We start from the raw sequence: 27,868 nt of genomic DNA, 5'->3' as shown, positions 1-27,868 counted from the left end.
CCACGAGGCCTCACGAGAGCTCTAGGAGGTGGGCACTGATATCAACAGCCCCATTTTCCTGAGGAGAAAACAGTGGCTCTCCCAGAAGCTGTGCTGCCAAGTGCTGCTGATGCTGAGGCTTGCACGGTATGGCTGACTTAGTCAGCTGCAAATGGAGGCAGGTGAACCCAAGGCTGCATCTGAGGACAGAGCCTGGGGGAGAGAGGGAAGGGACGAGCTATGACATCCACCTGGGGACAGTCACAGGTGCTGAGCACCCTCAAGGGCCAGGAACTGTGCTGGGACTTCCTCTTCCGTTGCCAACACCGCTGAGCCGGCCCTGACATAGTAGCCACTGTTAAATGTTGGTGAGACTGAATCCTCTTAGTGAAATTTATAGAAATCACACAAGGGATTATTTGGGTCATTTTGTAAAGAGGAAGCAGAGGCTCAGAAAAGTGATGTAATGTTTGCAAGGCCACACAATGAGTATAGGAAGAGCCAGGGTTTAACCCAGGTTTCTCTGGCTCCAAAGTGCAGCTATTCCCACCATTCTTAGCTGCTTCTGCCACCCAGCAAAGACTTCTAGGGACAAAAACTATCTTGAAGTCACTGGAAGGTTCCTCCCTAGGAGGCCCTATAGGTCAACCATTTCGGAACCCACAAAGTTGAGGGGTTGGAGCCTGGGCAGGGGGTCCTCTGTTGTTCAGAGACTTAGCTACTGGGCCCATCTTAGAAGCACCTCTACTTCGACCTCCCTCTCCACCACAATGACTTATCTAAGCGGCCATGCCAGTGCCTCCCACGATCTTCCACCCTGGACCCAACCTGCAGCTTCCTATGTTCTGGTTTGCCTAGTGTGAGTTTGAAGTTTGCACATCGCTAAGCAGTTCCCCCGAAGCGCCTTCTTTGTGGAGCCTCTGCAGTCCCATCTCTCAGGTGATCTCCCCTTGGAAGCAGAAGCCCTGCCCCCGCGGTGTCACCCTAGAAGACATCATGTTCAAGAGGGATCAGCATGCCGTTGGACCCCGGGGAATATGGCCCTGGGAAGGAGAGGTGGCGGGGCACAGGCAGATGTATCTCGCCTCTCAGCGTGGGCCAGGCCCGCTCCTTCTTCCCAGCCTGCTGTGCCTCGTGCCCCAGCCAGCCTCGGTGTCCAGGGCTTGGTGTGCCTGGCATCCTCCCCCAACCTTTCCCAACACCCTCCTGGGCGGAAGCCTACCGAAGCCCTCCTACACCCACTGAGGAGGCCTGCAAACTGTTTTATTAGATTAAAGCAAACATCTGCTGAAGAAGAAAAGCAAAACCTTAATTGGAAGCCCCCGGGGATGTTTGCAGAGACAGATGGGAGAGGATATAATGAAATCACCTCGCTCTGGCCTCCATGCAGACCTCGCAGATAAGGCAACATTGCCAGGCAACAGGACTTTTCCACCTGGAGGCCTGATAAGGGGCTTGGGGGAGCTGCGTGTTTGGAAAATATGATTTTGTAAGTGGGACAAGGGTGTATTGACTCTGCTGTTCCATGGCCTGGGCCCCAACATCAGATAAGCAGCTGCCACTTTCCCTGGGGCACAGGCAGGACCCCCTGGCAGGAACCACTCACATGGAGAAGTCCTGAGCCTCAGCCAGGGGAGCAGCTTACCAAAGGGGACACTTCTGGCTACCACGGGCCGGTGGTGGCAATGGCTTTCTCTTTTCCTCTCCTAGACTCTGATTCAGGCCTCCTGGGATGGAGTTGGGTGCTAGGGCTGCTGGGAGCTTGCTAGATTGGAGGGCCCATCCATAGGATGCATTGCAGACCCAATGCCTCACGCTCTCCCCACCCATCTTCTCCCAGTGACTCCCGCCCCTCTCAGAGTAAAAATCAAAGACGCTGCCAAAGCCCACTAAGCCCTGCATGATGCAAGCCCACACCACCACATCTCCTACCACCCTGGCCTCGCTCTCTCCCAGCCACCTCGGCCTTTTTGCTCTTTCTCAAGCTTGCCAGGCATGCTCCTGCCCCAGGGCCTTTGCACTGGCTGTTCACTCTGCCTGGAAAGTTCTTCCTCCATACACCTACACGGTTCGCTCCCTGGACCCCTTCAAGTCCTCGCTCAAGTTGCTGTCTTAATGAGGCCTACCTTGGCCACTTATTTAGTGAGGCCCACGTCCTCCCACTCTGGTATTTTACAGCCATCACCACCTTTTACCCCACTCTAGACTGCACGTATTTATTATGGTTTGCTGTTGATGTCTGTCTCAGCCTAGGACATAGGCTCCAACAAGGCAGGGGCCTTGCCTCTTCTCTTTAGTAGCATATTTCAAGAATCCGGAACAGAGACAGGAACACAACAGGGGCTCAAGACATGTTGGTTGAATGTCTCCCCTTCCCAGACCCCAAACAGCTTTGGTAGAACTGCAGAAAAAGAGGTCCAGAGAGGCCAGAGTGTGGCAGGGCCTGGACTGCTCATCTCCAAGGCAGCTGAGCAACCCTGGGCAATACCTGGGGGAAGCCCGTTCCCCCACAGCACCATCACACGGGACATTCCGGGGAAAGCAACCTTTTCCGGGAAGGAAAACCAAGGCTGGGACCCAGGGGAGCTTAGCTCTCAACCCAACCCTGCTATTGATTTGGATTTTCTGTGTGACTTGGGACAAGACACTATCTGTCCCTGAGACTCAATTCCCCCTTTTGTCAGACAAAATTAGCATCTACCTAAAAGTAATAAACGTCCACATTTATCTAAAACCAATAAACATCCACATTACTGTGTTGGGGACCCACAGCCTGAGGTTAAATCCTTCCTCTGCTACTTGCTAACTGTGTGCTGTTAGGCAATTTAGATAACCTCTCTGACCCTCTACCTCCTAATCTATAGTTGAGGATAATGATAGTGACTGCATCACAAGTATGTGAGCCTTTCACCTGCATGGACTGCTTTACTCTTCACACACTTGTGAGCAATTCTATCATCCTCCTCCTCATGGGAAATCATGGGAAAGTGGCTGGCACGGGCCGCTCAGGGAGTTGACAGCAGCCCCAGGATAAGCTGTGTGTCAGGCTGACCCTAGAGCCCAGGGCTCTGCCCACCCCTTCATTCTATCACTGCACCTTGGTTCATGGAAGGCCCTGTTCAGTTTCCCAACCAAGTGCATTCTGGCCTCGGCCCACCCTCACCATTTGGGCCACAACCTTGGTCGGAGGCATTGCAATGACCTGGAGCTGACAAGACACCTCCTAGGTAGGACAGGTGTTTAAAGAGCCACCCTCCACACTAACACCAACCAAGCCCCAGAGCCAGGGACAGAGAAGGGACAAGGCTTGAAGGGCACTGAGTTCCATGTAGTCACAGTACCAAGGACCATTGGAGGAACAGGAACACAATCAGACCACCCACACCTCAGACAGAGAGCCGGTGCAGGTCAGTGTCTTAGCTTGGGTTCCCTGAGACAAGGATTTGAGTGCACGTGGCTAATAAGGAATCCCTGATAGAAGACCAGGGAGGGAAAATGGGGCTGGAGGGTGAAGGGGTCGGGAAGGGAAAGGAAGCCAATGAAGTGTGTGCTATCAATAAAGTGCATGCTGTCAATAAAGTGCACACTGCCAATAAAGTGCGCACTATCAATAAAGTGTACGCTGTCAAAAAAGTGTGCTCTGTCAATGAAGTATGCGCTGTCAAAGTGTATGCTGTCAATAAAGTGTGCACTGTCAAAGGGCACGCTGTCAATAAAGTGTGCACTGTCAATAAAGTGTGTACTGTCAATAAAGTGTGCTGTCATAAAGTGTGCCCTGTCAATAAAGTGCACTCTATCAATAAAGTGTGTGCTGTCTAAATAAAGTATGTGCTGTCAATAAAGTGCATGCTATCAATAAAGTGTGTGCTGGTTAAATAAAGTGTGCGCTGTCAATAAAATGTGTGCTGTCAATAAAGTGTGAGCTGTCTAAATAAAGTGTGCACTGTCAATAAAGTGTGCGCTATCAAGCCAGACATCACTGCTGGGAAATGGTACCAAAAAATCCTCAGAATTATCCCACCCAGGGGTATGTACAAGTAAAAGCCTGATTTCACTGGCTGAGGGCTGCTCCTGGGGTAACTCCCTGAACTTGCAGCTTTCTGCAGCCTTCTGGGTTTCTAGGTTGCAGTGAGCCGAGACCACGCCATTGGACTCCAGCCTGGATGACAGAGCGAGACTCTGTCTCAAAAAAAAAAAAAAAGAACCTGTGTGTGGACACAGAAGGGTAGATCCCATCAGTGGGAGATTGGTCAGGGCCCTCAAAGCACCAGGAGACATGGGCAGGGCTCTGACCACACTGTTAGACTCAGGCCTGGCTTGTGGGGGGCCTCAGGGGATCCTGGCCAGCTCTTAGCCTGCATCTCCCCATGGGGGAGAGAGAGGGCTACTTTTGGGACCTCTCTCGGAATAAGCATTCTGGGGAGCTGACCGTCTGTGAGAATCCTCCCTGGATCCCAGAAGACCAAGCTCTGGCAGGGGCTCTGGTGCCTCTCCCCTCCTGTTCACCAGGTCCAATGCCTGTGATGCTCCCAGAGATGCTGGTTGGACAGCTTCTGTCCTCCAGGGAGGCCAGGACACCAGCTCTGCCCGCTGCTCTCCATCCTCCAGGCTAGAACCAGCCACCTTCCTGCAGTCAACATCCCCACAAGATATTGAGAGTGATTTTTTTATTGTGGTAAAATATCCCCAACCTAACATTTACCATCTTAACCATTTTTAGGGACACAGTTCAGTGGCATTAAGTCCAGTTATGTTGCTGTGCAGCCATCACCACTATCTATCTCCAGAACTTTTTCATCTTCCCAAACTCTGTACCCATGAAACACTAACTCTCTGTTTCCTCCTGCCCCTCAGCCCCTGGCAACCAGCATTCTATTTCCCATTTTTGTTGTTGTTGTTGTTTGTTTGAGACAGAGTTTCACTCTTGTTGCCCAGGCTGGAGTGCAGTGGTGTGATCTTAGCTCACTGCACTCAGCCTCCACTTCTTGGGTTCAAGCGATTCTCCTGCCTCAGCCTTCTAAGTAACTGGGATTACAGGCATGTGCCACCAGGGCCGGCTAATTTTGTATCTTTAGTAGAGACGGGGTTTCACCATGTTGGTCAGGCTGTTCTCAAACTCCTGACCTCAGGTGATCTGCTCGCCTCAGCCTCCCAAACTGGTGGGATTACAGGCATGAGCTGATTCACCCTATTTAAGTATAACCACACCCTCTCTCAGCACAGCCCTCCCCTTCCCTGCTGACAAATTATGGATGTTACTTCTTATTCATTTTCTGTCTTCACCATCTAGAACGTAGGGCTCCTGTCTGTTCTGTTTAATGCTGTACCCTCAATTGAGTACTGTTCTAGGATGTTCTAAGCACATAGTAGGTGCTTAACAAATGGTCGTTGAATGGATACATAAATGCATGAATGTGGCCATTTCAGTCTTCTTTGAGCTCCCACCAGGTTCTTATTTAGGGACAGGTGTGAGCACAGGTGTGGGATAGGAAATATTCATAGAAAACAGCAGCAGCAACAGATGGAGAGGGGTAGGCAGGAAGGAGGGACTCTGGACGATGCCAGCCAATGATAAACTGTCACCCAGATCCCTGGTTCCCTGTGACACTGGGGTCAGGTGGCAAAGAGCTTCCAACATGGCCCTGAGGGTGAGAGTAGCAATGTGGCTGGAGCATTGAGGGCCCCAGAAATAAGGGAAGCCAACCAGGAAATCGACCTTTTACATAAAACATCCAGGTTTTGAGAATGCTCAGGAAGAGGTGAGAGCTGTTCTCAAATTCAGATGGGCTGCCAGTGGCAAGATGGCAACCCTAAGGGGTTGCACTAGGGCTAACGAGTAGGTGTTGCAAGGACTCCTATTTTGGCGGATGTAATAAGAACTGGCCCCCACTCCTCCCTCACTATCCAACAAAAGGTGTCCAACAGTGGCTTACGCTTCCTGGTGAAAGTGAGCTCCCAGTTCCCATGTGCATGCAGAGCCCAGGATTCACTCACCCATGGCTTGAACCTTCAATGGATACATTCAACAGTTACCTGTCAAGTGCGTTTCCTCTGTGCCAGATTGTGTGGCGCTCAGCCCCGTGGAAGCAATGATGACTAAACATTATTCAAATAAATACACATTCAACAACAAAGTGTGAAGGCACAAAACTGGCTTGCCAGAGAGAGAGAAGCCTCACTCAGACAGGGGATCAGAGGCCCCTCTAGAGCCTCCTAGATATTGGAGGGAGCCATGAGTGATGGGCGTGCCTCCAGCCTGTGAGACCAGGGGGAGCTTCGGGAAAATAGGAGGCACTTCGGGAAAATAGCACGGGGTGCTAGGGCTGCCAGGGACCTCAGTACACATGGAGGAAGGCAAGGTCCAGAGATCGGAGTGACTTGCGCAGGGACACACGGCAAATCGGTGGAACAGTCGAGGGGTGGAGAATGAGCCACAGCCCCCCTGCCTCCCATGCCACCTCTTAGAAACCAGATACCCGCTTCGCGGCCAAGACCCACCAGCTCCGAGCGGCGGAGGCCAGAGGTAGCGAGGCGTGAGGTTAGAGGTGGGGCGAGCGGGGACTGGACCCCCAGGGGGTGGGGAAAGGGGCAGGGGGCGGCACCGCTGACGTCATTTCCGGGGTCGGGGTATATAAGCGGAGCGCGCGGGCGCTGCTGCTGCTGCTGCTCTTGCCACTGCAGTGCTCGAGCTCTGTACGGGGAGCTTGCGGGAGGATCGACCGACAGACGGAAGCACGCCAGGACACTGCGCCCCTAGCCCTGCGCCGGTGCCACCGCAGCCCGACCCCGGCCGCCGGTCCAGCCGCCCCTCGCCCGGTGCCTAGGTGCCCGGCCCCACACCGCCAGCTGCTCGGCGCCCGGGTCCGCCATGCGCTCCGCCGCTGTCGTGGCGCTTCTGCTCTGCGCCGGGCAAGGTGAGCGAGAGCGAGGGGCTCGCGGGAGAGGGTCCCGGGCTCCTCTGCCCACCTTGAGGTCCGGGCACCGCGCGGCGCCCAGCGCCCCTCCACATCTCCCTTTGGGCGCGGCGAGTTTTCAGCACCGCGGACAGCGCCACCGCCTCCCGCCCGACCCTGCAGTGTGGCCTCTGTCCGGGACCCACAGGACACTTGGGCCTTACTCCCAACCCCGCGGGGCAAGGCCCCCTTGTGCCCACCCCTTGTCTGGGCTTGGCGCCTCGGCTGCATCAGGGCCAGTGCCGGTTGCGCGGCGGCCGGCCAAGGTCATTGGGAGGAGGTGGGAGGATGGCTGCTCGCACCCCTCCACCCCTCTTCCCCTTTCATCGCACTCTCCCCGCCTTTCTGCCCTTGACTTCTACTTCTCCATATCATTCCTCACAATCCCCCTCCTCCATCTTTTCCCATCCCCCTCTGGGGTCTCTCCCTTCCCCTCATCTGTCTCCCACCCCAGTCCCACTGTGCAGCCCTTGGCCTTGTTTTGATAGCGCTCCCTGCTCCAGAGCACACCAGCTCCAGAGCAGGAGTTTCCCAAGGGGGAGGGGGAGGACCTCTCAGTGCAGCCTCTGGGGACCACCCCACTGTGGGCAGCAACCGGGGAAAGGAAACAAAATCAGCCCCAGCCTCTCTTTTTGGTGGGGGCAGTTTTGAGGGGTGGCATTGGGTGGACCGGCCCCAGTGAGCCCAGTCAGGAAGGACTGGGCTCCACCTGGAGCAGAGGAGTGACCCCAGCACTCTCTTCTTCTTCCCAGTCACTGCCCTCCCTGTGAACAGCCCTATGAATAAAGGGGACACCGAGGTAAGAAGGGGTGCTGGGGATGAGGGGTAGGAGGCTCCAGTGGACACTTCACAGCCAGTTCTTGGGCAGCTGCAGGAGTAAGTTTGGCATAAAGCCAAGAGTCAGCACTGTGGCTGCTGAGCCTGGGGACAGCTTGCAAAAGAAGATATCAAAGATTGCTTGCTTTCCCTGCTGTCCTGCTGTGGGGACTTCCCCAGCTTCCTCTGAGCTGCATGTGCAGCAGAAGAGGCCTGCATCTTACCTACTGGGCCGAGGTGCCTGACCTCAGGCTGTCTTGAACACTCTGAATCCAGTAGGCCCACCAGGGGCTGGTGGGGGTGGCTTCTCTCTAGTTGTGGTTGTCCACAGACCTGTAAAAATGGCCTTTGCCTGCCTGGCTCTGGCCTCCGCCTTTACTCTTTCTTTCCCCCGAAAGGCTCTGCCAGCAACTACCCACACCCAGCAGGCTCTCCAGCCCTGGCTCTCCCAAAGGAACACAATGAAAACATCTTGATCATGGCTCCTGCACCCACGGTCCCACCACAGGGGCTAGTCATGGAGGTCACCCAGGAAAGGGCCTTAGGAGACACTGGTAGGGGTTTCTCTGGCAGCAAGAGACACGACACGCTGGGTGTGTACTTGGAATTCATTCATGGCTGAGCTGGGGCTGTTTTTTCCAGGCTTTAGTGCTCAGCCAAATCTTCACTTGAGGGTCAGAGAAATTTCTACTCCCCACCTTCCCAGAAACTATTTTCTTCCAGTAGACACCACAGTTAAAATCGAAACCGTCCAACGGATTCCAGCCTCAGTTTGTTCAATTATATTTCCTAGGTTTGAGTTGCAGATAAGACAGAACTTAAACCTCTACCATTCATTCTAGCTGTGTGACCTTGGGAAAATTCCTTAATTTCTCTGAGCTCTGCCTTTTTCTCCTTTTCCTTGAGGGGAGGTGTAAAGAGTAGGAATCATGGATATGAATTGCCTAGCACATAGTAGGTCCTTAGTAAATTGGCACTGTTATTCCTAGAGCTGCCTTCTTGATCTCCCCATCCCTCTCCAGACCCTTTACCCAATTCCTGCCTCCCAGAAAATGCCCTCACGAACAGGTGGTTATCTGATATTCCCAGTGTAAGGTCTGGGGTTGCAGGGAGATACAGGGTACAAGCTGCTGGGCTCTCCTTGCCAGATCCCTTATGGGAGACACTCTGGTCACCATATTATACCCAGCAGTCTGTGGTCAGGGGCACCAGAACAGCTGGTTAAAACCTGAAGATTCTATATAATGTTGTTGTGACCACACACATTATAGAGCACTTGCCAGTTTGCCATCTTGGATCCTTGGACCGGTTGCCTTGGCATCCCATAGACACAGCCTCCCACCCGCTCACTCCCCGCCGGTGTTGCCTGATGCCTGTCTGACACCTCCTGCTCTCTACTCAGCTCTCGGCTGTGGAAGCAGGCCTGGAGTTGTGAACCCCTCCCTGGGCGTGCTGACACTCCATGCTTGAGAGAGTGTTTTTCCATTTGTACCTCATTACCCTGGGAAAGCAGTTGGGAAGGTATTCTCACTCCTGTTTTACAAATGAGGACACTGAGGCTCAGAGAGGTTAAGTCACTTGTCCAAGATCACACAACTACGATACCACATTACAGTGGGCACCATCATCAAAGATCACTCATTTATCAGGTGCCTAATTATCCACAGCACCTTTGCGGGCACAGGATAGGACTCTCAGAGGCGTGGCTGTGGTTGACCTGGGACGTGCTCCCAGGTGTAGTCAATGTTTGCTCACATGCCGCCAGGGGATTCATCCATCCCATGGTGAACATGGAGTGAGAATATGAAGCTGTGACTCCTCGCATGTGACAACACCATGGGTATTGGCAAATGGTAACCTACATCCTATTTCCAAACAGGGTAGAGACAGGGAAGGTCTTTGTCTCCTCTGGGCAGTCCAGAAGGACTTTCTGGAGGAACTGACCTTTGGACATCTTCACGATCAGAGCACTTTTGTAAGACATCCTTTTAGTGCCCACAAGCAGCTTTCTCATGTTTAGAGAAATAGCACTTGGGGATGAGAAGGTACCAGGCACCATTCCCTACACTCCATTCTCACCATGATCCACCTTAGAGGGGAACCTGCTGGCCATGTGGTTGGAGTGCCTGACACGTGGTAAGCACTGTATAAGGGTTTTCTATTATCATCGCTATCACTGTCTGGCTAAGAAAGCAGAGCTGTGTACCTGAGCCAGGGATCATGGACTTCCAAAGACAAAAGCAAATACGCTCTGTCCTCACTAGAAATTCACCTTAAGAGCCTCCAAAGACTGAGCCCCATGATCAAACCAACCCCAACCTGCCCCCGCACTCTGTTCCCAGGTGATGAAATGCATCGTTGAGGTCATCTCCGACACACTTTCCAAGCCCAGCCCCATGCCTGTCAGCCAGGAGTGTTTCGAGACACTCCGAGGAGGTATGAGCTGGAAGCTAGGGGTGAGGGCTGCTGCCTGCTGGGCTGGGAGGCTAGGAGATGGGTGTGTGGCTTTTGGTGGAATTAATGATTTAACTCGTCACCGAGTGCCCATCACGTCCAGGCACTACACTGGGGTCCGAGGTGTATAGACAGTTGGAGGGATTGTAGCCCAGGTGCTTACAGACTGGCAGAGGGGATGCATATGAACATAATTAACTAGAACTCCAGGCAAAATGAAACTAGGGCTGGAACAGCAAGCCCCCAGACTGTGAGCTCCCTATGGACAAAGATTTTGTGTGCTGTATCCCAGTGCCTAGAACAGCCTCTGGCCCCTGAAGACACCCTCTAGATGTGTGATGAATAAAGGAATGTTACGGGTGGACATGAGAAGGACAAAATCTTTCCAGGCAACCAGTCAAGTTTTTACTAACTGCTGGATAGAGCCAGCAGCATTTTGGTTGGGCTTTAAAAGAAACATTGGAAACCGACGGGTGGAAAAATGAAGACAAGGTTGTCCAGGTGTGGTAGACAGTGTGAGCGCAGGCATGGAGATGGGAACCTATGGTATTTAAAGGGACCCCCACTCATCCTCAGGGGCTGCCACCCCTTGGCTAAGGTCTGGGTGCTGGGGCAGTGGCTGACTTCTCTGATATAGTAGGAAACTGACACACACCTTGGAAAGGAGGTAATTTCAAAAGTGTTATCTCAAGACCCAGTCTTGCTGCCGCCACCCTGGTTTTGAGTTTCCAGAGTAAATTCCTTGTGCTCAGCTGAAAATACTGATGGTAATCTCTTTCTTGGCCGTTCTCTGGAAGCCACCCATGACGACTCTTCTTCGTTGCAGATGAACGGATCCTTTCCATTCTGAGACATCAGAATTTACTGAAGGAGCTCCAAGACCTCGCTCTCCAAGGTATTTTCCAGCCACTGCACCTGACTCTGGGTAAATTCCAGTCACTGAGAGTCAGAAAATGTGGTGGAAGGTTCAGCAAGTTCCTCTCTGGGACTGTCATTTCCTTGCAATTATAAAGTGGAAAAGCAGGATCCGCCGTGCCACCTGGCTCAATCTGTTATTGATATTGTTAAAGAAATCAAGGCCCAGAGAGGTTGAGTGACTTGTCCAAGGTCACATAGTGAATAGAGACATGCCAAATGCAGCTGCCCTAAAACCCATGGCCTCTGCAGTTCAGTCATTTTAGGAAGTAACTTTATGAAGTAGTGAGCCATTCGTCACTGATGATATTCAAGCCAAGCCTGGACAGGATACTGGGGTGGAGGGTGAAGCTGTCATCATCCCACAGTTAGCCTCTGTGCCCAGCCCGCCAGCTCCTTCCAGGCTTGATGCAAAGCACAGCCCTACCCTCGCAAACCAGGAAGCCTGAGTTGGGCCCTGCACCTGCCCTAGCTGACTCCCTGTGGGAAGTGGCTATTTCCACTGGGGCAGGACCACTGGTGGTGGTGCGTCTCTCCCCGAGAACAGGGCATTAGAGCATGAATCCAGCATCTGCTTCCCAACGAAGCAAGAGTGTTTTTCAGGGCTGGGCTTGTGTCTGGGGTAGGGTGGGAGTATGAAGGCTGCTCTGGCTCCAGGATGGGCCCCACTCTGAGGCCTTTGGGGCAGACCAGGCCATGTGTGAGAACAGAGAGGGCTTTGGGGAGGAGGCGTGTAAACACAGCCACAGCAATAGGATTCCTATGGCCTTTTCCAAGCTAACACACTGTTCTTCCACTCACGAGCCAGCCTGGGTGGCATGCACCCATCTGCTATTGTTGTTGGAGGGGGCAGGGAGTGCTGGGCGCAGCTGGGACTATTACTACCTGGATGGTTATGTCATCATCAGTGACCTTAGACTAGTGTGTTTTTTTTTTTTAATTAAGCATTAAATATTTTATTACAATATAACTTTAAAATTAAATATTGAATGACTAACTGATTACATTTAAATAATTAAATAGACTGTCAACAGAGACTATTATAGGAGAATGTGTCCTGAAACATCTGTATTCACATACACATGTGTATCCAGTATAAGCAGCATCCAATATACGTATATATGACTGTTTTCCATTAATAGAGTCCTGGATGTATTTCTGTCCATCCATCTATCCATCCACTCCCTCTTGGGCTCCAGTAACATCTTCTGTGTGCTTCTGTCTTAGCATTTACCACAGAGCAACCCTGTTTTCTAGATAAGCACCCAACTCTTCGAGAGCCCAAGTTGCCCAAGGAGCTAGGAAATAGCCAGAAGGGAACTGGAACCCATGTTGCCTGAGGCCAGGGCTGGGTGTGGTCCCTGGCCCACAGCTGCCCCGGAAAGCCCATTGTTGGGGAAGAAATGAGGACCAGCAGCAGAGCTGGGCTAGCTGAGGGGCCAACATCAGGAATCAGGCACAGGTGTGGGGACAGTCAGAGGAGGCAGCAGCGGCGGCGGGAGAGGGGTCTCTGGGTCATGGCAGCAGGCGCCAACCCTGGGCTCAGATGTGGGCACAGGGCTTGGCCTTCTCCTGGGGCCTGGACTCACAGCGTCCAAGGGTAGCAGGGCTTGCCTGAATCAAGAGCTGCCACCATTGCTGCCTGCTGCAGGGTTCCTAGAGCTACGGGCCAGGTCCTGAGGGGTTCCCCACCCCCAACTCCTGCCCGTGGGTCCCTTGCTCCATCTGAGCCTTTCCGGCTGTGTGAGGCCACAGCACGCTTGCTCTGGCCTCCTGGGGAGACGCTGAATCTGGCGAGGCAGTGTGGCTGCCTGAGGGCCCAGCTGAGAGAGGTGAGGGACTCCAAGCCTTCCCCGCCCCATCAGTGTCTCATTGGGCAGGCCCTGAACATGATGTACCTAGTTTACAGATGGGGAAATGGAGGCCTTCACTCTTATAGATGAATATGCCACGGCTGGAACCAATGGGACTTTTCCCTCTTTTTCTCATACCAGGCGCCAAGGAGAGAGCACATCAGCAGAAGAAACACAGCGGTTTTGAAGATGAACTCTCGGAGGTTCTTGAGAACCAGAGCAGCCAGGCCGAGTTGAAAGGTCTGTCCCAGCCAGTCTGGCCAGAGGTGGGGAAGGGAGGGTGGCAATGGGAACAGTGGCTATGATGGACCCAGGGGTCTGATGAGTTGGGAGCCCCACCCATAATCCCTTATTTCCCTCTTGCTACAAGTGGGGAAAGTGCTGCCCAGACAGACTAAGTCCCTTGCCCAAGGTAAGTGGCATGACCAGGGGTTTCAACTTGGGCCTGCCTCACACCAAAGCCCTCGCTCGGTCCCGTCTGCCCAGAACAGAGGCTGACACTCTAGGGCAGGAGGTCTCTGGAATGGCAGGTGGACAACTTCAACTCTGGGTCTACCCAGTAGCCACTGTAGCAGAGCCCCCGCCCCCAGTGCCTGTCCTCCTGGGATGGAGGCCTCAGAATAGCCAGGATGCAGGAGGACCACAGACAGACTAGGTGTGAAACGTGAAATGAACCCATATCATCTTTCTTGAAACCAAAGAGCTTCTAGGCGTCTAAAAGGTCATGGCTTAGGTCAGTGTGACACTCTGAGCCATCCTCCCTGCCTGGGGAGAGCCACAAACCGGCCCCGTGGCGCCTCTGCTCTCCATGTAGAAGATGGGCCGGTAAGGCCAGTGTTCAGGAGCTGTATCCCGGTGTCTCCCGTCTGGGGCTGAGAGGGAAAGCCCTCAAGTGAGGCCCAGGTGCCCTCACATTGGCTGAAGCTTTAATGAGGCAGGCAGCCATGTGTCAGTGCAAAGAGATCCTGAACTTGGCATTTGGAGGCTTGGGTTCCAGGCTCAGCTCTGCTGCCTGCAAAATGCGTGAGATGGACAGGTCATCTTACCTTTCTGCAGATCATTTTGGGTTTCTGTGAAATAGGCATGGGAGCACCTTTCACCAGAGTCCTGGTGAAGCTCAGATGGTGGAATGTACTTGGCAGCACTTTGTTCAGTGGTCATTATTCTAATGACGGGAGGAAGTTTTACTTATTCAAAGGCTGTCTTTAAGGCAGCCACAATAAAATACCTTTTAACGAAACCCTAAAATTTTGCAGAATTGAGCCCTTTCACAGGACGCTGAAGACAGAGAAGCCCCATATGGAGGGGAGAATGAAGTTGCAGACATGGTGCCTCTTACACAGAGAGGTTAAGCAACTTGCCCAAGAACACACAGCTGACATATTAATTTTCAGTTCAGGCTTTATCTCCTGGATTAATTCTTAAGGTCTGGATTTTTGTTTTTTGTTCTTTGAATAATAACCTGTTTTAAAAGTCAGGATTAAAAAGAAAGAAACAAATCCAGCTGTGCTCAGATCAAGCCTGACATGGACAGAGGGGTAACCCTAATCGTTGTCTGGGCTGGGCTCGCTGGAAGCCAAGAAACATGATGAGTATGATCTGAAATTAGCCTGTGGGGAGGCCCCACATGTGGTCCGGTCCTCAGGGCCTGACTTGGCTGTGCTGTGTCTGCAGAGGCGATGGAAGAGCCGTCCTCCAACGATGCTATGGAGAAAAGAGAGGATTCCAAGGAGGCAGAGAAAAGTGGTGAAGCCACAGACGGAGCCAGGCCCCAGGCCCTCCTGGAGCCCAGGCAGGAGTCTAAGACTGAGGGGAACAATCAGGCCCCCGGGGAGGAGGAGGAGGAGGAGGCCACCAACATCCACCCTCCAGCCAGCCTCCCCAGCCAGAAATACCCAGGCCCACAGGCTGAGGGGGACAGTGAGGGCCTCTCTCAGGGTCTGGTGGACAGAGAGAAGGGCCTGAGTGCAGAGCCAGGGTGGCAGGCAAAGAGAGAAGAGGAGGAGGAGGAGGAGGCCGAGGCTGGAGAGGAGGCTGTCCTCGAGGAAGAAGGCCCCACTGTAGCACTGAAGCCCCACCCGAGCTTTGGCTACAAGGAGATCCGGAAAGGCGAGAGTACGTATGATGGCGGAGACCTCAACCGACACGTCTGGGAGAGGGGGACGGGTGGGAGGGGAGCCTTCTCCATAACCTCATTCCACCTTCATAACAACCCTGAAAGGTAGGTATTAGCTCCATTTCCCACATGGACAAATGAGGTTCAGAGAGGTTAAGTAATTTGCCCAAGGTCACACAGCTAATTTGTAGTAAAAGCTGAGGTTCTACCCCAGATTTCTCTGACTCCAAAACCATGCATTTCCTACTATTCCACATAGCCTGCCCCCACCAACCCTGGAAGCTAGGGGTGGGTGATGGGTGGGCTGGCTTTGGGAACAGAGACCATGGCAGGGGGGCACAGGCTGATCTGGGAATAGTGTCAGCTTCAACTAGGGTTTAGGAGAGGCCCTGGCTCCCCCTGCGGGCCTGTCAGGGTCTTTCCTCGCTCTCCAGCTGTCGGGCTTCTGGGGTGAGGATGAGGGGAAGAGGCAGGCTCCAGCTAACCCACCACACTGAGCTGAGGGGGTCTTGCAAAGCCTGGCATCAAGGTTTTTCCCGCTAAGTGTCATCACTGTGGAGAGGCTGGGTTGGGCCCTACGAGCCAAGGTCTGTGGCCCTAAAAGTGGCCGCAGCAGAGGCCCCCGGGGAGTGGCAGAGACTGGGAAAATGGTGGTCCCCCACCCATTCTCCTGCTCTTGCCCACCAGCTGCTCCAGGTCAGTCAGAGGCTCTGGCTGTGGATGGAGCTGGGAAGTCTGGGGCTGAGGAGGCTCAGGTCCCTGAAGGGAAGGGAGAGCAGGAGTACTCCCAGCAGAAAGAGGAGGAGGAGATGGCGGGAGCCCCGCAAGGCCTCTTTCGGGGTGGAAAGAGCGGGGAGCTGGAGCAGGAAGAGGAGCGGCTCTCCAAGGAGTGGGAGGACTCCAAACGCTGGAGCAAGATGGACCAGCTGGCTAAGGAACTGACAGCTGAGAAGCGGCTGGAGGGGCAGGAAGAGGAGGAGGACAACCCGGACCGTTCCATGAAGCTCTCCTTCCGGGCCCGGCCTATGGCTTCAGGGGCCCTGGGCCACAGCTGCGACAAGGCTGGAGGCCATCCTCCCAGGAAGACAGCGTTGAGGCGGGCCTGCCCCTCCAGGTTCGAGGCTACCCTGAGGAGAAGAAAGAGGAGGAAGGCAGTGCCAACCGCAGACCAGAGGTTGGTATGGGGCGGGAGCCAGCTCTGTGCTGGGCCGTGGAGAGTGGGTCCAGCGGGGCAGCCACACCCAGACACACTGCTCCTGCCCCACCGAGGGGACACGGCCCCCTGGAGTCTGGGGATGGAGAGATGCTCAGACCAGGGGCTCTCAGGGCAGGAGAATGCCTTGGCTCCCAGGGGGCATCCAGCAAAGCTGGCTGGGAGATGGGAGGAGCTCAGATCAGCCTGTGGCAACAGGGGAGGCGCCGAGTGGGACTTTGTCCCGAAGGCAGTAGGGAGCCTTGCAGGTCATGCCCTGGAAAAACCATGCGGTGGGTCTGGCCATGTCCCTTCCTGGCCCCCAGGCAACCCAGGCACAGCCTCCTCCCAGGCTCAGGCCCTGCGTCTGGCCCATGAGGGTAACGGGGCAGGGCAGGGGTAGGGCCAGGGGACCTCTTGCCTGTGGGGATCAGGTGGGAGCCACACCATGTGAGCCGGAAGACCAGGGCTCTGCCTCCTCCTGGCTGTGTGGACTCGGGCGGGTCACTCCCCTCCTCTGAGCCTCTTGGGTTCCCCCATTTATGAAGTAGGGGTAAGGAGTCTCCTCTGCCCACCTCATTACCATGATTGGAAAACACAAGGGCTTTGAAAACTAGCAACCCTGGAGAAGATGAATGGGGCGTGGGGACACAGCACACAGGAGCAGGGTGGGAGTTGGCGTCCCTGGCAGGTAGGCGGCTGGGATACCTGCTTCAAGCCTTAGTGTCCACGTGGGAACCAGGGCTCTGTGGGAAGACTGACACCCATCTGTGGCCCCGACCCCAAGGCTCTTCTCTGCTCACCTAGAAGAGGGTGCGGCCCCTTCTTTGGGTCCCCGACCCCCTCTCTGGGCCTGGCAGTCTGAGAGGAAGAAGGCTCCATGTTGGCAGATGGAGCAGGAGAGGGCATCTGCCCCTGTGCCTGGGAGCCCAGGGTGAGGGACTGAGGACAAAGCTGGAGAGAATGGGGGCCCAGAGGTGCCACCAGTTTCCTTTCTCCGCAAGCAAAGGGAGCTCCAGACAACAGGGCAGAGAAATGGGACCCCTGCGGCATGTGGACAGGATGGGGTGGGGGCCTCGTCGACACAGCCCAAGGGTCTTCATAGAAACCCCAGCCCCGCAGAATGCCCACCCCAGGGCCTGCTCCAAGACGAAGCGGCTGTAGGGTCTATTTCCATGGCCTGCAATGATCAATGTTGGGTTCCATGGGCCAGGATGCCCTTGGCAGCCTCAAATCTGGCAGTGACCTTGGGAAAATGACCCCTCCCAGATCGAAGGAGGCAGCCTTCCCTGCACTCCTGCTCCGAGTCTTGAGGGTATGCTCTGTGGGTGTCCAAGTTCTGAGGCCTGGAAACTTCTGGAGACTGGGGCATAGAACAGGGCCCAGAGGAGGGGTCCTGCTTCCCTGAACTTGGGCAGTCAGAGCTCGGGATCCTCTCACAATCAGGACCAGGGATCAAAGCCCAGCCCTAGGCAGGCTGACGTGGGGTAGCTCCCCCAGCATGCAGCCCTGCCTCAGGCCCCACATTCCCCCCAGGTGGGAAGGCTGCAGAAGACAGACCTGGAAGCCCCGGGCTGGCCTCACCCTAGGTCCTGGCACCCATGGGCCAGGCCAAGGGAAGGGGGCTCTTCGGGACACTGTAAGCTTTGTTTTCCGTGTGCCCTGAGAGAACAGACTCCCACTTGTCCAGAACCATTTGAGAGGAAGTGGGGCCTGGATAAGAGGCCACCAAGCGCAGTGTGGGAACAGGGTCCCCGACATCAGCCACCTTCTTGTCCATAATAATCCCGAGAGCAGCAGGCTCGTATCACTGTCTCCATGACCGATGAGGCCTCTGAGGCTCAGAGACGAAGCCACCTGTCCAAGGCCACACAGCTAACCCAGTGCCTTTCTGACTTCCTGTGCCTTCCGTGCCAGTGGCCAGGCTGGCCCGAGTGACCTCCAATGTCTCTCCTAGGACCAGGAGCTGGAGAGCCTGTCGGCCATCGAGGCGGAGCTGGAGAAAGTGGCCCACCAGCTGCAGGCACTGCGGCGGGGTTGAGACATCGGCTGGCAGGGCTGGCCCCAGGGCACCTTGTGGTCCTGGCTCTGCTGTCCCCTTGGCAAGTCCTGGCCAGACAGCCCGACGCTGCTTTCGGTAGGAGGCAGCCTCCAGCCTGCCCAAGCCCAGGCCACTCTGTCGCCCCCCACGCACCTTGTCTCCTACTCTTGACTCCTCCCTGCCCTGGAACGTCCTCTGCAGGGCAGCCTCACAACTTTAAACATTGACGACTCCTTCTCTGAACACAGGCAGCTTTCTAGAAGTTTCCCTTCCTCCATTCTATCCATTGGACACAACTGCAATAACTTCTGACCTTTTGGTGAAAGCTGAGAACTCCTGACTGTAACATAATCTGTATGAGATTTATCTAAAGAAAAATAAATCTGTTCCGGGCTCTTTCCTCTGAATTTTTTCCCCTTTCAACTTAGAGTGGAGTGGTATGCACTGGATTTGGGCAAAGGGACAAAGGGAGGTTCAGTCCGCCTAGGGGACTCCTTTCTGGGCCACTTCCTGGCTGTGGGATCTTGAGCAAATGACTTTGTTAACTCTGAGCCTCAGTTTCCTCACCCGTAAAATGGGAATGCTGGCCTGCCTCAGAGTATTTGTAGGGATTAAAGCACACTTGCCGAGGGCCTCCAGGTTCCTGCCTCTTCCCATCCCCAGTCACATCTGAACTGGGCCATGCATAGGCAGGGCCAGGTGGGGACACGGGCTCTGCTCCTGAGCCCAGGTCACCCTCCCCTGATGGTCCCTGCTATCCGATCACCTGTGGGGCTGGGTGGAGGCCCTGACAGCCCAGCCTAGTGCCTGTCGCAGGCCACAGGCGTCAGACTCAAGCCTCTGAGCTGCAGAGCCCGCTTGGCACAACCACTTATTGTTAGAAAAGTGGGGCGTTATGTGCATAGGAATGTGGGGTGTCTGAAGATCTCGTGTATGTAACACTTCACTAGTGCACAGGCTGCTGTTAGTCCCAGTTTTGTGAATGAGGAAACTGAGGCAGAGAAGGTGAAATGACTCACCCAAGTCACAGGCAGGGATGATGCTCAGAACACTGAAACATGGGGACTGTGAGGATTACACAGTCAGGACTTGTGTGTGCTGGCTGAAGATCAGGGCCCATCATTCAGTCACTTGTCAAACATTTGTGCATGGCTGCTCTGGGCCTGGTAGGCCTGAGCATGGCTGCGACAAGTCCTGGCTTTAAGAAGCTCACTGCCCAGCGGGGACAGCTGCATCCTTCAACAGCCAAAGCAACCCACAGGGACAAAAGTGCACACAAGCAGGAGGAGCACACGCCCACGCTGGAGGGCGCAGCTTGCAGGCCAGGAGGAGGAGGAGGTTGGGTTCGAGCCAGGCTCTGCTGGACTGGTTGGTTGGCCTTGGCCAGTCACTTCACCTGTCCAGGTGGCAGTTCTGGGGCTAACGTCCTTGGCCTTTGCAGTTCAAACACAAGCAAGCCGGGGAGGGTGATGATCCCAGGCAGTGGTGGAGAGGGTGCAGGGAGGGGCCTCGGCCTTGGAAGGCTGGCCACGTGGTGTCTTCCAGGTAGGAACAGGAAAGGCATGGGCATTGTGGGTGGGTGAGGCTCAGAGGCATCGCTGCCACCCTCCAGGGGCCCAGGCAGAGCCAAGTCCAGAGGCCAGTTGGGATTTGGGAACCAAGTCCTTGAAGCTCTGCCTGGTGAGTCTGAGCAGGCAAGGTTCCATGGTGGGAACCCAGATTTGGACCTAAGACTGGAGTTGAACTCCCCAGCCCAGCCATTGACTAGCAGGAGTCTTTGGGCAGGCGCTCCTGGCCCTCTCAGGGCCTCAGTTTCCTCATCTATAAAATGGAGACAATACTTACTATCTCCTTACCAGATGATGGTGAGGATCGCGAGCCCACACAGCACGGCCCAGAAAACCACTGCGATGGTGTTGAGTTGTTTGACGGGTCTTGGCAAGTCTGGGTTTCTCTGATGAGGATAGGCTGCTCATGGCGGCTGATGTGCACCGCCACCCCCTGCCCCCTGCAAAGCACAGAAGGACACCCTCCGAATGGCTGGCGCTGTTGTTTATTTCACGTTTCCAAAAGTTAGGTTTACACTCCACCCCAACAGTTACAGAAATAAACACATTAACTGTACTCCACTAGACTGTTAGAAATCAAAACAAGAGCTGGGCGTGGTGGCTCATGCCTGTAATCCCAGCACTTTGGGAGGCCGAGGCGGGTAGATCACAAGGTCAGGAGTTAAAGACCAGCCTGGCCAACATGGTGAAACCCCATCTCTACTAAAAATACAAAACTTAGCCGGGCGTAGTGGTGGCAGGCACCTGTAATCCCAGCTATTCGGGAGGCCGAGGTGGGAGAATTGCTTGAACTCAGAGGGTGGAGGTTGCAGCCAGCTGAGATCACACCACTGCACTCTCCAGCCTGGGTAACAGAGACTCCATCTCAGAAAAAAAAAAAGAAAAGAAAAGAAAAAAAGAAAAGAAAGAAATCTAAACAAGGCTAGTTAGCAAATACAGAGAACACAGAACACCTTGTCCCTGAAACCACCCATCCCAAAGCCACCTGCAGTGTCATAACCTCGTGGAGTGAACATGCGACCAGGCAAATGAGCCAATGAACAGAAGCCATGGTGTCTGTATCTCGTACATGGTCACGTATAGTATGCATATGTACGTACACAAATTACGCACGAACCAGCTTGGGATTCTGGTGAAGATGCTTGCGAACAGCTTGAAGCAAACAGCATTTGTCACAAAGCACAGGTGTTGGCACAAACAGCAGCATCCTGGTGAAATCCCTGTGACTGGCTTTTCAGAGTGAGCTTCCGAGAGGTGATTCCACACAGCCCTGGAGGAAGGGGGTCGGCCAGGCTGTGGGAGGGGATAGTCCCTCCATACTGCCAGGTCACAGATGACTCTTGAAGGGAAAATGCAATCATTTCTGAAAAAGGGGGGGGTCTGGGTGCTCCTGCTGGTGAGAATCAGAAGGAAGAAGACCCCAGTCAGCAGGAGGCCATGATGTCATGCTCACCAGCTCTCCCCTGAGCAGTGTGGGAGGCTCACTCACTCCAAACCACACTGATAGAGAGAAGGGACAGAGCAGACCCTTTCTCACAAGGGGAGGACCCATGGGAAAGCCTCGCTTGTATCACCTGAGTTGGGCTTATGCCTGGGCAGGGCAGATGACTGTGGCATCAGGGTGCGGTCATGCTGGCCTGAGGCAGTGGAGGCTGGGCCTTTGTCAAGGATGGCTGCACTTCTCTACCTCCCAATCACCAGGCTGGAGGGGTCGTGCTCCTTTAGGGCAGCCAGCACCCAGCTCAAGGTCTCTGAATCCAATGGCCCATGAGCCACAGCTCAGGAAGCAGGAGGAGCTGCCGGGGATCCCACTGGGTGAACTATCAGAGTTTGTTTTTTTTTTTTTTTTTTTTGAGAAGGAGGCTCATTCTGTTGCCAGGCTGGAGTGCAGTGGTGCGATCTCGGCTCACCGCAACCTCCGCCTCCCAAGTTCAAGCGATTCTCCTGCCTCAGCCTGAGTAGCTGGGACTACAGGTGCCCATCACCACGCCCAGCTAATTTCTGTATTTTTAGTAAAGATGGGGTTTTGCCATGTTTGCCAGGATGGTCTCAATTTCTTGACCTCGTGATCCACCTGCCTCGGCCACCCTAACTGCTAGGATTAGAGGCGTGAGCTGCCATGCCCGGCCAGAGTTTCTAGGGAATAGAAGAGAGGGCAGATACAGACCCCAGGGACATCAGTGAAGCCATTCAGTGGTTGCGGCCAGTGGCCAACGTGAGTGCCCAAGAGTCAAGAACCGGTCTTCCAGGCTAGAAGGACAAAGGACAGGCCGGCTCCCTTGGTCTTGCGGTGGCTGTCTGGCAGCTTTGCTCAGTTCGCTCACGTGTGACAATTTCCTACTTGGGTCGGTCTTCCAGCCTTCTATAAAGCACACTTGGCAGTCCCCTGGGTACAGAGAGGAATGTTTTTCCCAGGTTGCTTTCTCCTCCATTGACAGGTATGAGACACAGGCAGGCCCAGGCACGGGAAGCCCCATGGAACCCGCCAGGTTGCAGCTGGGTCCAATCCCGCCGGCCATGCTGGGCGAGTGCAGGCCCAGCCCACCCACCACGTGTGGACCCAGACACCTCCGTGACACCAAGGGCAAAGCACCAGCTCCAGGGTGGCCTCCCCTTGGCTCTGGGGCTGGGGACACCCAGCAGCTGACACTCAGTGGGGGTTATGTTTGCAGAATCACATCACCATATAATCAAAGCACTATCAGGAAGAACTTGACCCAAGGCCTCAGCCCCAGGGTGCTCAATGCAGACTGCAGGTGACCCTCTGAAACCACCCAAGGACTCAGCCAGCGTGTGGGCCGGCCCCTTGCTCCTGGAGCCCTTCAGCACCCCATCCATGGACCACCATCAAGACAGGTGCTGCAGGGCCACAGAGCCAACATGCTGACCAACTCGGACGCAGAAGCTTAGGAACCAGAGCCCCAAGCCACCCCGATGCTGGTGGGGCCAACTCCAGGCAACGTGCCTGCACAGCAGCACCACACAACCTTTGCTAAGTGGGTCCTTTCCTTGGACCCAGACACTCTCAGTGACTGTGCTCAGGAGGCAGCACCGCCATGCGCTGGAGGGGGCCACCAGGGCCCAGGTGGTTTTAGTGGGTCTTTCCCTGAGGCAGAAACTCCAAGGACAGGGACAATGCGACTGAAGGGGAGACAACTCTATGGACACTGTCCTGGGATTACAGACGGTCAGAGTGCACCTAGGGAACGTTTAGTGAACTGGGCTCCACCTCCACCGCTCCAGGTGCGAGTCCCACGTCGCCGTCCAGGCCTCTCCTTGCCGCCATTCCCTTGGCTTCACTGGGCAGAGTCCACCGACCCCCAGCCCTGGGTGTGGCTGGCCCCTCCCTACCCCCCATGTAGCTCCCAGGCCTTTACGAAGCAGATCTCCATCCCCCATTTCCACTCTTGGAAAATGCAGCTGCCCTGCACACCCACAGCCCCGCCCCCGCCCCGCCACACAGGGCTGTGGATGCCGAGACGACACCAGACAGCAGTTACTCGGTATCTGGGCCCTGGACACACATGACCCAGGAGGCCACAGACGGTACAGGAACACAGCCAGGAGTCTGCACACCCTACCCGTACCTGAGGCAGACTGGGATTGAAATTTTATTTTTAAAAGGTAAAGCTGTTTTATTAAACATCTTTTAAGGACTGGGAGAATGACATAACAAACTTGAGCAACATGTGTAAACACGTGTGAAATGCGGTTTGATTTCAGTAGTTTATTTTGGAGACAAAGCAGTGCAAGAGGCCGGCCACGCTTTCCTGCTTCCCCGGGGCTCAGGGTCAGAACTAGGAAAGGTGACGTACAGACATTAATCGGGGTTCAACACTCAAGTTGTGTAAACGTGGTTAGTTGTTGGGTCCTCAGTTTCCAAAAAAGCCAGTCAGTTCTGATGGCTTCTGCCCCTCGCCCAAGCCCTGTGCCTCCCTCCTCAAAGGGGGCGCCCCGCAGCCCAGCTGAGCCAGGCCAAAGGACCTCCATGCACCGGCTCCGGGGCCTCTCTCGGGACACTCAGCACTCTCTCTCGTGTCCTCTGTCTCACTGGGCAGAGGACAGCCCGGAAGCCTTTCTCTCATTTTCAAAGTAAACTGGTATCTTAAGACACAAAAACATACTTGGGGGGGCCAATGCCTCTCACCCAGCACTCCACATCTTCCAGGGGCTGCGGAGGCTTCTCTCCAGCCCTTTTCTCTGCGGAGGGGCTGCCTGGACCAGGGGTCAGAGCAGAGAGCCAGTGCTTTGCTGCCAAGGTGATGGGGTGAGTCTGAGGCGTGCAGGGGCGAGGGGCGGGGGTGGCTCCCTGGCACCTGGCTGGCTCAGTGTTTGGGGCTTGCAATGAGAGGTGGACTGGGCCTGCTGGGTGAGGAGGGATCCAGCAGGTGTGAAAAGGAGTGAACCCACTGGGAAGAGGGCCCCGAACTCCACGGTGTCATGCTGAGGCTCCCACACCTGTCCTCACCTAGGTGACTTCACAGAAAGGCAGGCTGCATCCCAGGGGTTAGAGCGCGAAGCCAGCCCTGTGGTGCTCTCTGGTCTCACCTGTCCACTAGAGACGAGGAGGTGGAGGCCCAAAGACCTGGAATGATTTGCCCAAATCACAGCCCAAATCCTCAGCACAGGCGCCATCAGCTCGGGGCTCCCAGCCAGGCAGCTTCCTTCCGGGGCTCCAGGGAGCGGCAGTGCTGGCTTGGGGGAAGGAGGCCGCTGTGCAGGGCTAAGTGGGCCATGTGTTGGGGGGCCCAGAGGACGCCCAGCTTCCTTTTCTTCCCTTTTGTGAGGGAGCACAGCCCAGACCCCAGCATGGAACTCCCCTGAGGGGTCTGTGGCCTCCTCTGGCTGTGGGGAGGGAGGGGTTAGCTACACACCAGGCAGGGTTGGGGCTTACAAAGCCTTGGTGGGGACCAGTAGGAGGAAAAACAAGGAAGGGGCAGGTCAGGGAGTGGGGACTCAGGAGAAGGGAGGCCACTCTCACGCGCACTGATCAACTACCCACAGCCCTGATCAGCCACCCACAGCCCGACATGGGTAGGCTTCCCTCCAGGGTCCCCAGCGGCCATGGAGACCAATAGATGGGGATGTGCACAGACACTCTCATGGCAGTCACACGCACACCCCCCACCTCCCATCCAGACCTAGTGTTGCAAACACAAGCATGTGTAAACTCAGTGAGGTGGTCTGTACAGTAGGGAGCAGGCAGACGGCCCCGCTCCCCAACACTGGACCACCTGGTACTCTCTTCCATTCCCCCCCACCCCTCACTTAGATCATGACATCAGAAAATCAGGTTAAAAATTAAAAAACAGAAGAATCAGATCACTGGGGATTCTTAGTAGTAGCATCGCCGTTGGGAGCTGCTGGCCCAGCGGGTGTGCTCTGCGCCCCGCGCCGCCCCTCTGGGTCCTGGCTCCGTGGCTACTGGGAGGAGGCCTTGGTGGCCAGGGAGGCCACACAGTGCTGCTGGAAGCTGGGCGACATGCTGGTGTTGCAGCCGAGTCTCTGGTGCGGCAGCTTGGCGGTGCCGCCCGCGTCGGCCTCGGCCTTCCAGGGCGCGTCCTGGCCCATCATGCTGCCACAGCAGCCAGGGCTGGCGCTGCATGTCCGCTCGCCTGTCAGGCCGCCCGCCGGCTCAGCCAGAAGCTTGCTGTGCCTCAGCAGGGCCACGTCCCCTGTGGCTGCCGTGGCTGTGCTCTGGCCCTGCAGGACAGTGGCGATGTGGTTCAGGAGGTCTGTGAAGAACTCGCTCACGCCCTCGTAGCCTGGGGGTGGGAGAGAGAGACAGCACAGGCGGCGTGAGCCAGGGGCACGCATCATGCAGAGAAGAGGAGGAAGATGCAGAACCAATGGTCTCCTGGGATGAGGCAGGGCGTGCTGTCAGCGTCCCAGTTACAGAGAAAACGTGAGGCTCAGCAGATAAGGGAGACATAGGGGAGTCACAGAGCTTGGACGCCCAATCAGGTGCATGCTCCTCGACCTTCAGCTGTTGCCAGAGTTTGAGAAGTTGAAGAACGTGAACTGAGGATGAGACTTGCTTGTCCCTGCTCCTCTGGGGCACAGCTCCACTATCTCACCCACCCACCCACTTACGTGGTAAAAGCCAGTACGTGTGCAGGGGATGTTGGTGTGGCTGGAGGTGGCAGCACCAAAGCCAGCTCCAACACACTTGAAGTAATAACTTCAACACACTTGAAAGCAAGCTCCACACACCTGAAGTAATAAATACCCTCCTCTCTCTGCGGCTCAGCTGAGTCTGGCCTCGGGCTGAGTCTCGGAGGCCGCTTCCACCCGGAGTCTCAGCTTCCCCAGCTGCAAACTGAGAAGAGAACCGCCCACCACCCAGGTGGAGGCTGCTGTGGCACCACTGAGAGCGGCTGGGGTGTGAGTGGTGTCTGCTTCACAAAGCAGCTGCCACCCCAACTGCATCTGCTTCCTTCTCACCAGGAAACGCGTGCAGGGAGGCCGTCTCTGTGCCCCACTCTCTGAGGATCAAGCCAAGGGACAGAAACGCTGGGCATCACTAGCAAGACCCAGGCCTGAGACAAGCTCCACGGTGCAGCAACACGTGCTCCCCTCAACAGCGGGGAATAGAACAGAAACCGTGGTACCTGCCTGGGGCGAGTGCTTCCTAACACAGTTGCGAACATCGGCAGAGCCCTCGGGAGCCACCAAGCAGGTTTCGGATCTCAGGTGAGGATTCTCCTGGCTCCCAGCAAACTGCTCCAAAAGAGACTCACACAGGGCGAGCGCCCTACCTGCCGAGCCAACTGGGAGGGGCGGGGGTTTTCAGAAACCCTGGGCTGTCCTCTGGGACAACATTTACAACCATCAGCCCCACCGGGGTGGGAATGAAGATTTAGACATGGGCACCCTGTGCCACCTCTTACAGGGCCCAGGGGCCTGGCAGATGAGGCTGCTGAATCTGCCCATGCCCTTATTTATTCAGCAAACAACTGCTGTGGTTTGAGGAAGCCCAAGTCTGAGAGGGGATGCAGGGGTGCCCATGGTGGAAATGAAGACGGCTATTCTGGCTGGCAAGCAGTGCCTCCCAAGCCGGCACTGTGCGAGCGTCCCGTAACATCCTCTTGCCTAATCTTCATAATGCTGTCCCCATTTTACAGATGAGGAGGCGTGACTGTTAACCACCACAGGGAGGGCAGTGATGATGTCCATGATGTTCACAGCACTCAGGAGGTAGCAGCCACTGGGCTGTGGCTGCCACATTCCTCAGCTCACTGCATTCCTGCAGCCCGTTTTACAGGTGAGGACACTGAGGCTCAGGGCGGCTCCTAAGAGGCAGAGTGGGATCTGAAGGATGCCCTTGGTCCTGTGTGTGCCTTGAACACCACATGGTGGCAGGTCCCCCACCATAGGACCAGGGGTGTCTGTCGGCCCTGGGCTGGGCAGGGTAGGTGTCCCGGGCAGAGGCATGGCTGTTGGGTGCCTAGGGAGAGATGCAGCGGAGGAGCTCCACCATCAGGTCAGCGCCAGGGAAGAGAGCTGTTCCCCAGCAACCTCCTCCATCATCCCCAGACAAGGCCCAGGGGCCCACGGCAGGGAGGCCGCGTTCTGTGGTGGTGCAGAGACAGCTGCCTCTGCGGAGGCCTGAGGATAAACGGGAGCTTGGGGAGTGGACTGAGGCATGAACCCGCAGGGCAGAGTGTCAGCTCCATACCAGCACTGTGCAAAAGCTGTCTCCTCTGTCTGCAGGGTGGGAAACTGGTTCCCACTGCAGTGAACACTGAGACTGAAACGTTAGTTGTGCCACCAGACCGTAAAGGCTGAGACAAGATTCGAACCTATGGCTGGAGCTGAGAGGTGGAAAGGCTGAGGCTGACGGTCTGGGCCCCACCTGGCTTCACCACGTGACTTTGGACAAGCCACTCAACCCTCAGCCTCACATCCTTATCAGCAACACAGAGATCCTAGCGGCCCTTTGCACACCGCTTCGTGAGGACAGAGGGAGGCATTGGGGCAG

At 55.4% G+C, this 27,868-nt stretch overlaps 2 protein-coding genes across 5 annotated transcripts in view; one reads left to right on the top strand and one right to left on the bottom strand.

Annotated features, from left to right (window-relative positions):
• The first annotated feature begins 6,593 nt into the window (after positions 1 to 6,593).
• Positions 6,594 to 18,726, top strand: CHGA (chromogranin A). The gene is given in 9 exon segments (XM_033191526.1): positions 6,594 to 6,893; positions 7,685 to 7,731; positions 10,091 to 10,184; positions 11,029 to 11,097; positions 13,112 to 13,210; positions 14,645 to 15,085; positions 15,774 to 16,106; positions 16,109 to 16,260; positions 18,236 to 18,726. Coding segments are annotated over 9 exon segments (1,365 nt in total). The 5' UTR covers positions 6,594 to 6,847; the 3' UTR covers positions 18,320 to 18,726.
• A 4,770-nt stretch (positions 18,727 to 23,496) lies between these two features.
• Positions 23,497 to 27,868, bottom strand: part of ITPK1 (inositol-tetrakisphosphate 1-kinase) — a 184,361-nt gene continuing 179,989 nt past the window's right edge. For 3 of the 4 annotated variants that reach the window (XM_033191523.1, XM_033191522.1, XM_033191524.1), the window contains one exon: positions 23,497 to 25,652. In XM_033191523.1, the coding sequence (XP_033047414.1) occupies positions 25,309 to 25,652 (344 nt within the window). In that variant the 3' untranslated portion in view covers positions 23,497 to 25,308. The remainder of the gene's footprint in view (positions 25,653 to 27,868) is intronic. The other variant, XM_033191525.1, reaches the window with a different exon arrangement.

The sequence above is a fragment of the Trachypithecus francoisi genome, unplaced genomic scaffold (genome assembly GCF_009764315.1).
Source record: "Trachypithecus francoisi isolate TF-2019V2 unplaced genomic scaffold, Tfra_2.0 Lachesis_group3, whole genome shotgun sequence".
NCBI lineage: Eukaryota > Metazoa > Chordata > Mammalia > Primates > Cercopithecidae > Trachypithecus > Trachypithecus francoisi.
This window is presented reverse-complemented; position numbering and strand designations above follow the sequence as displayed.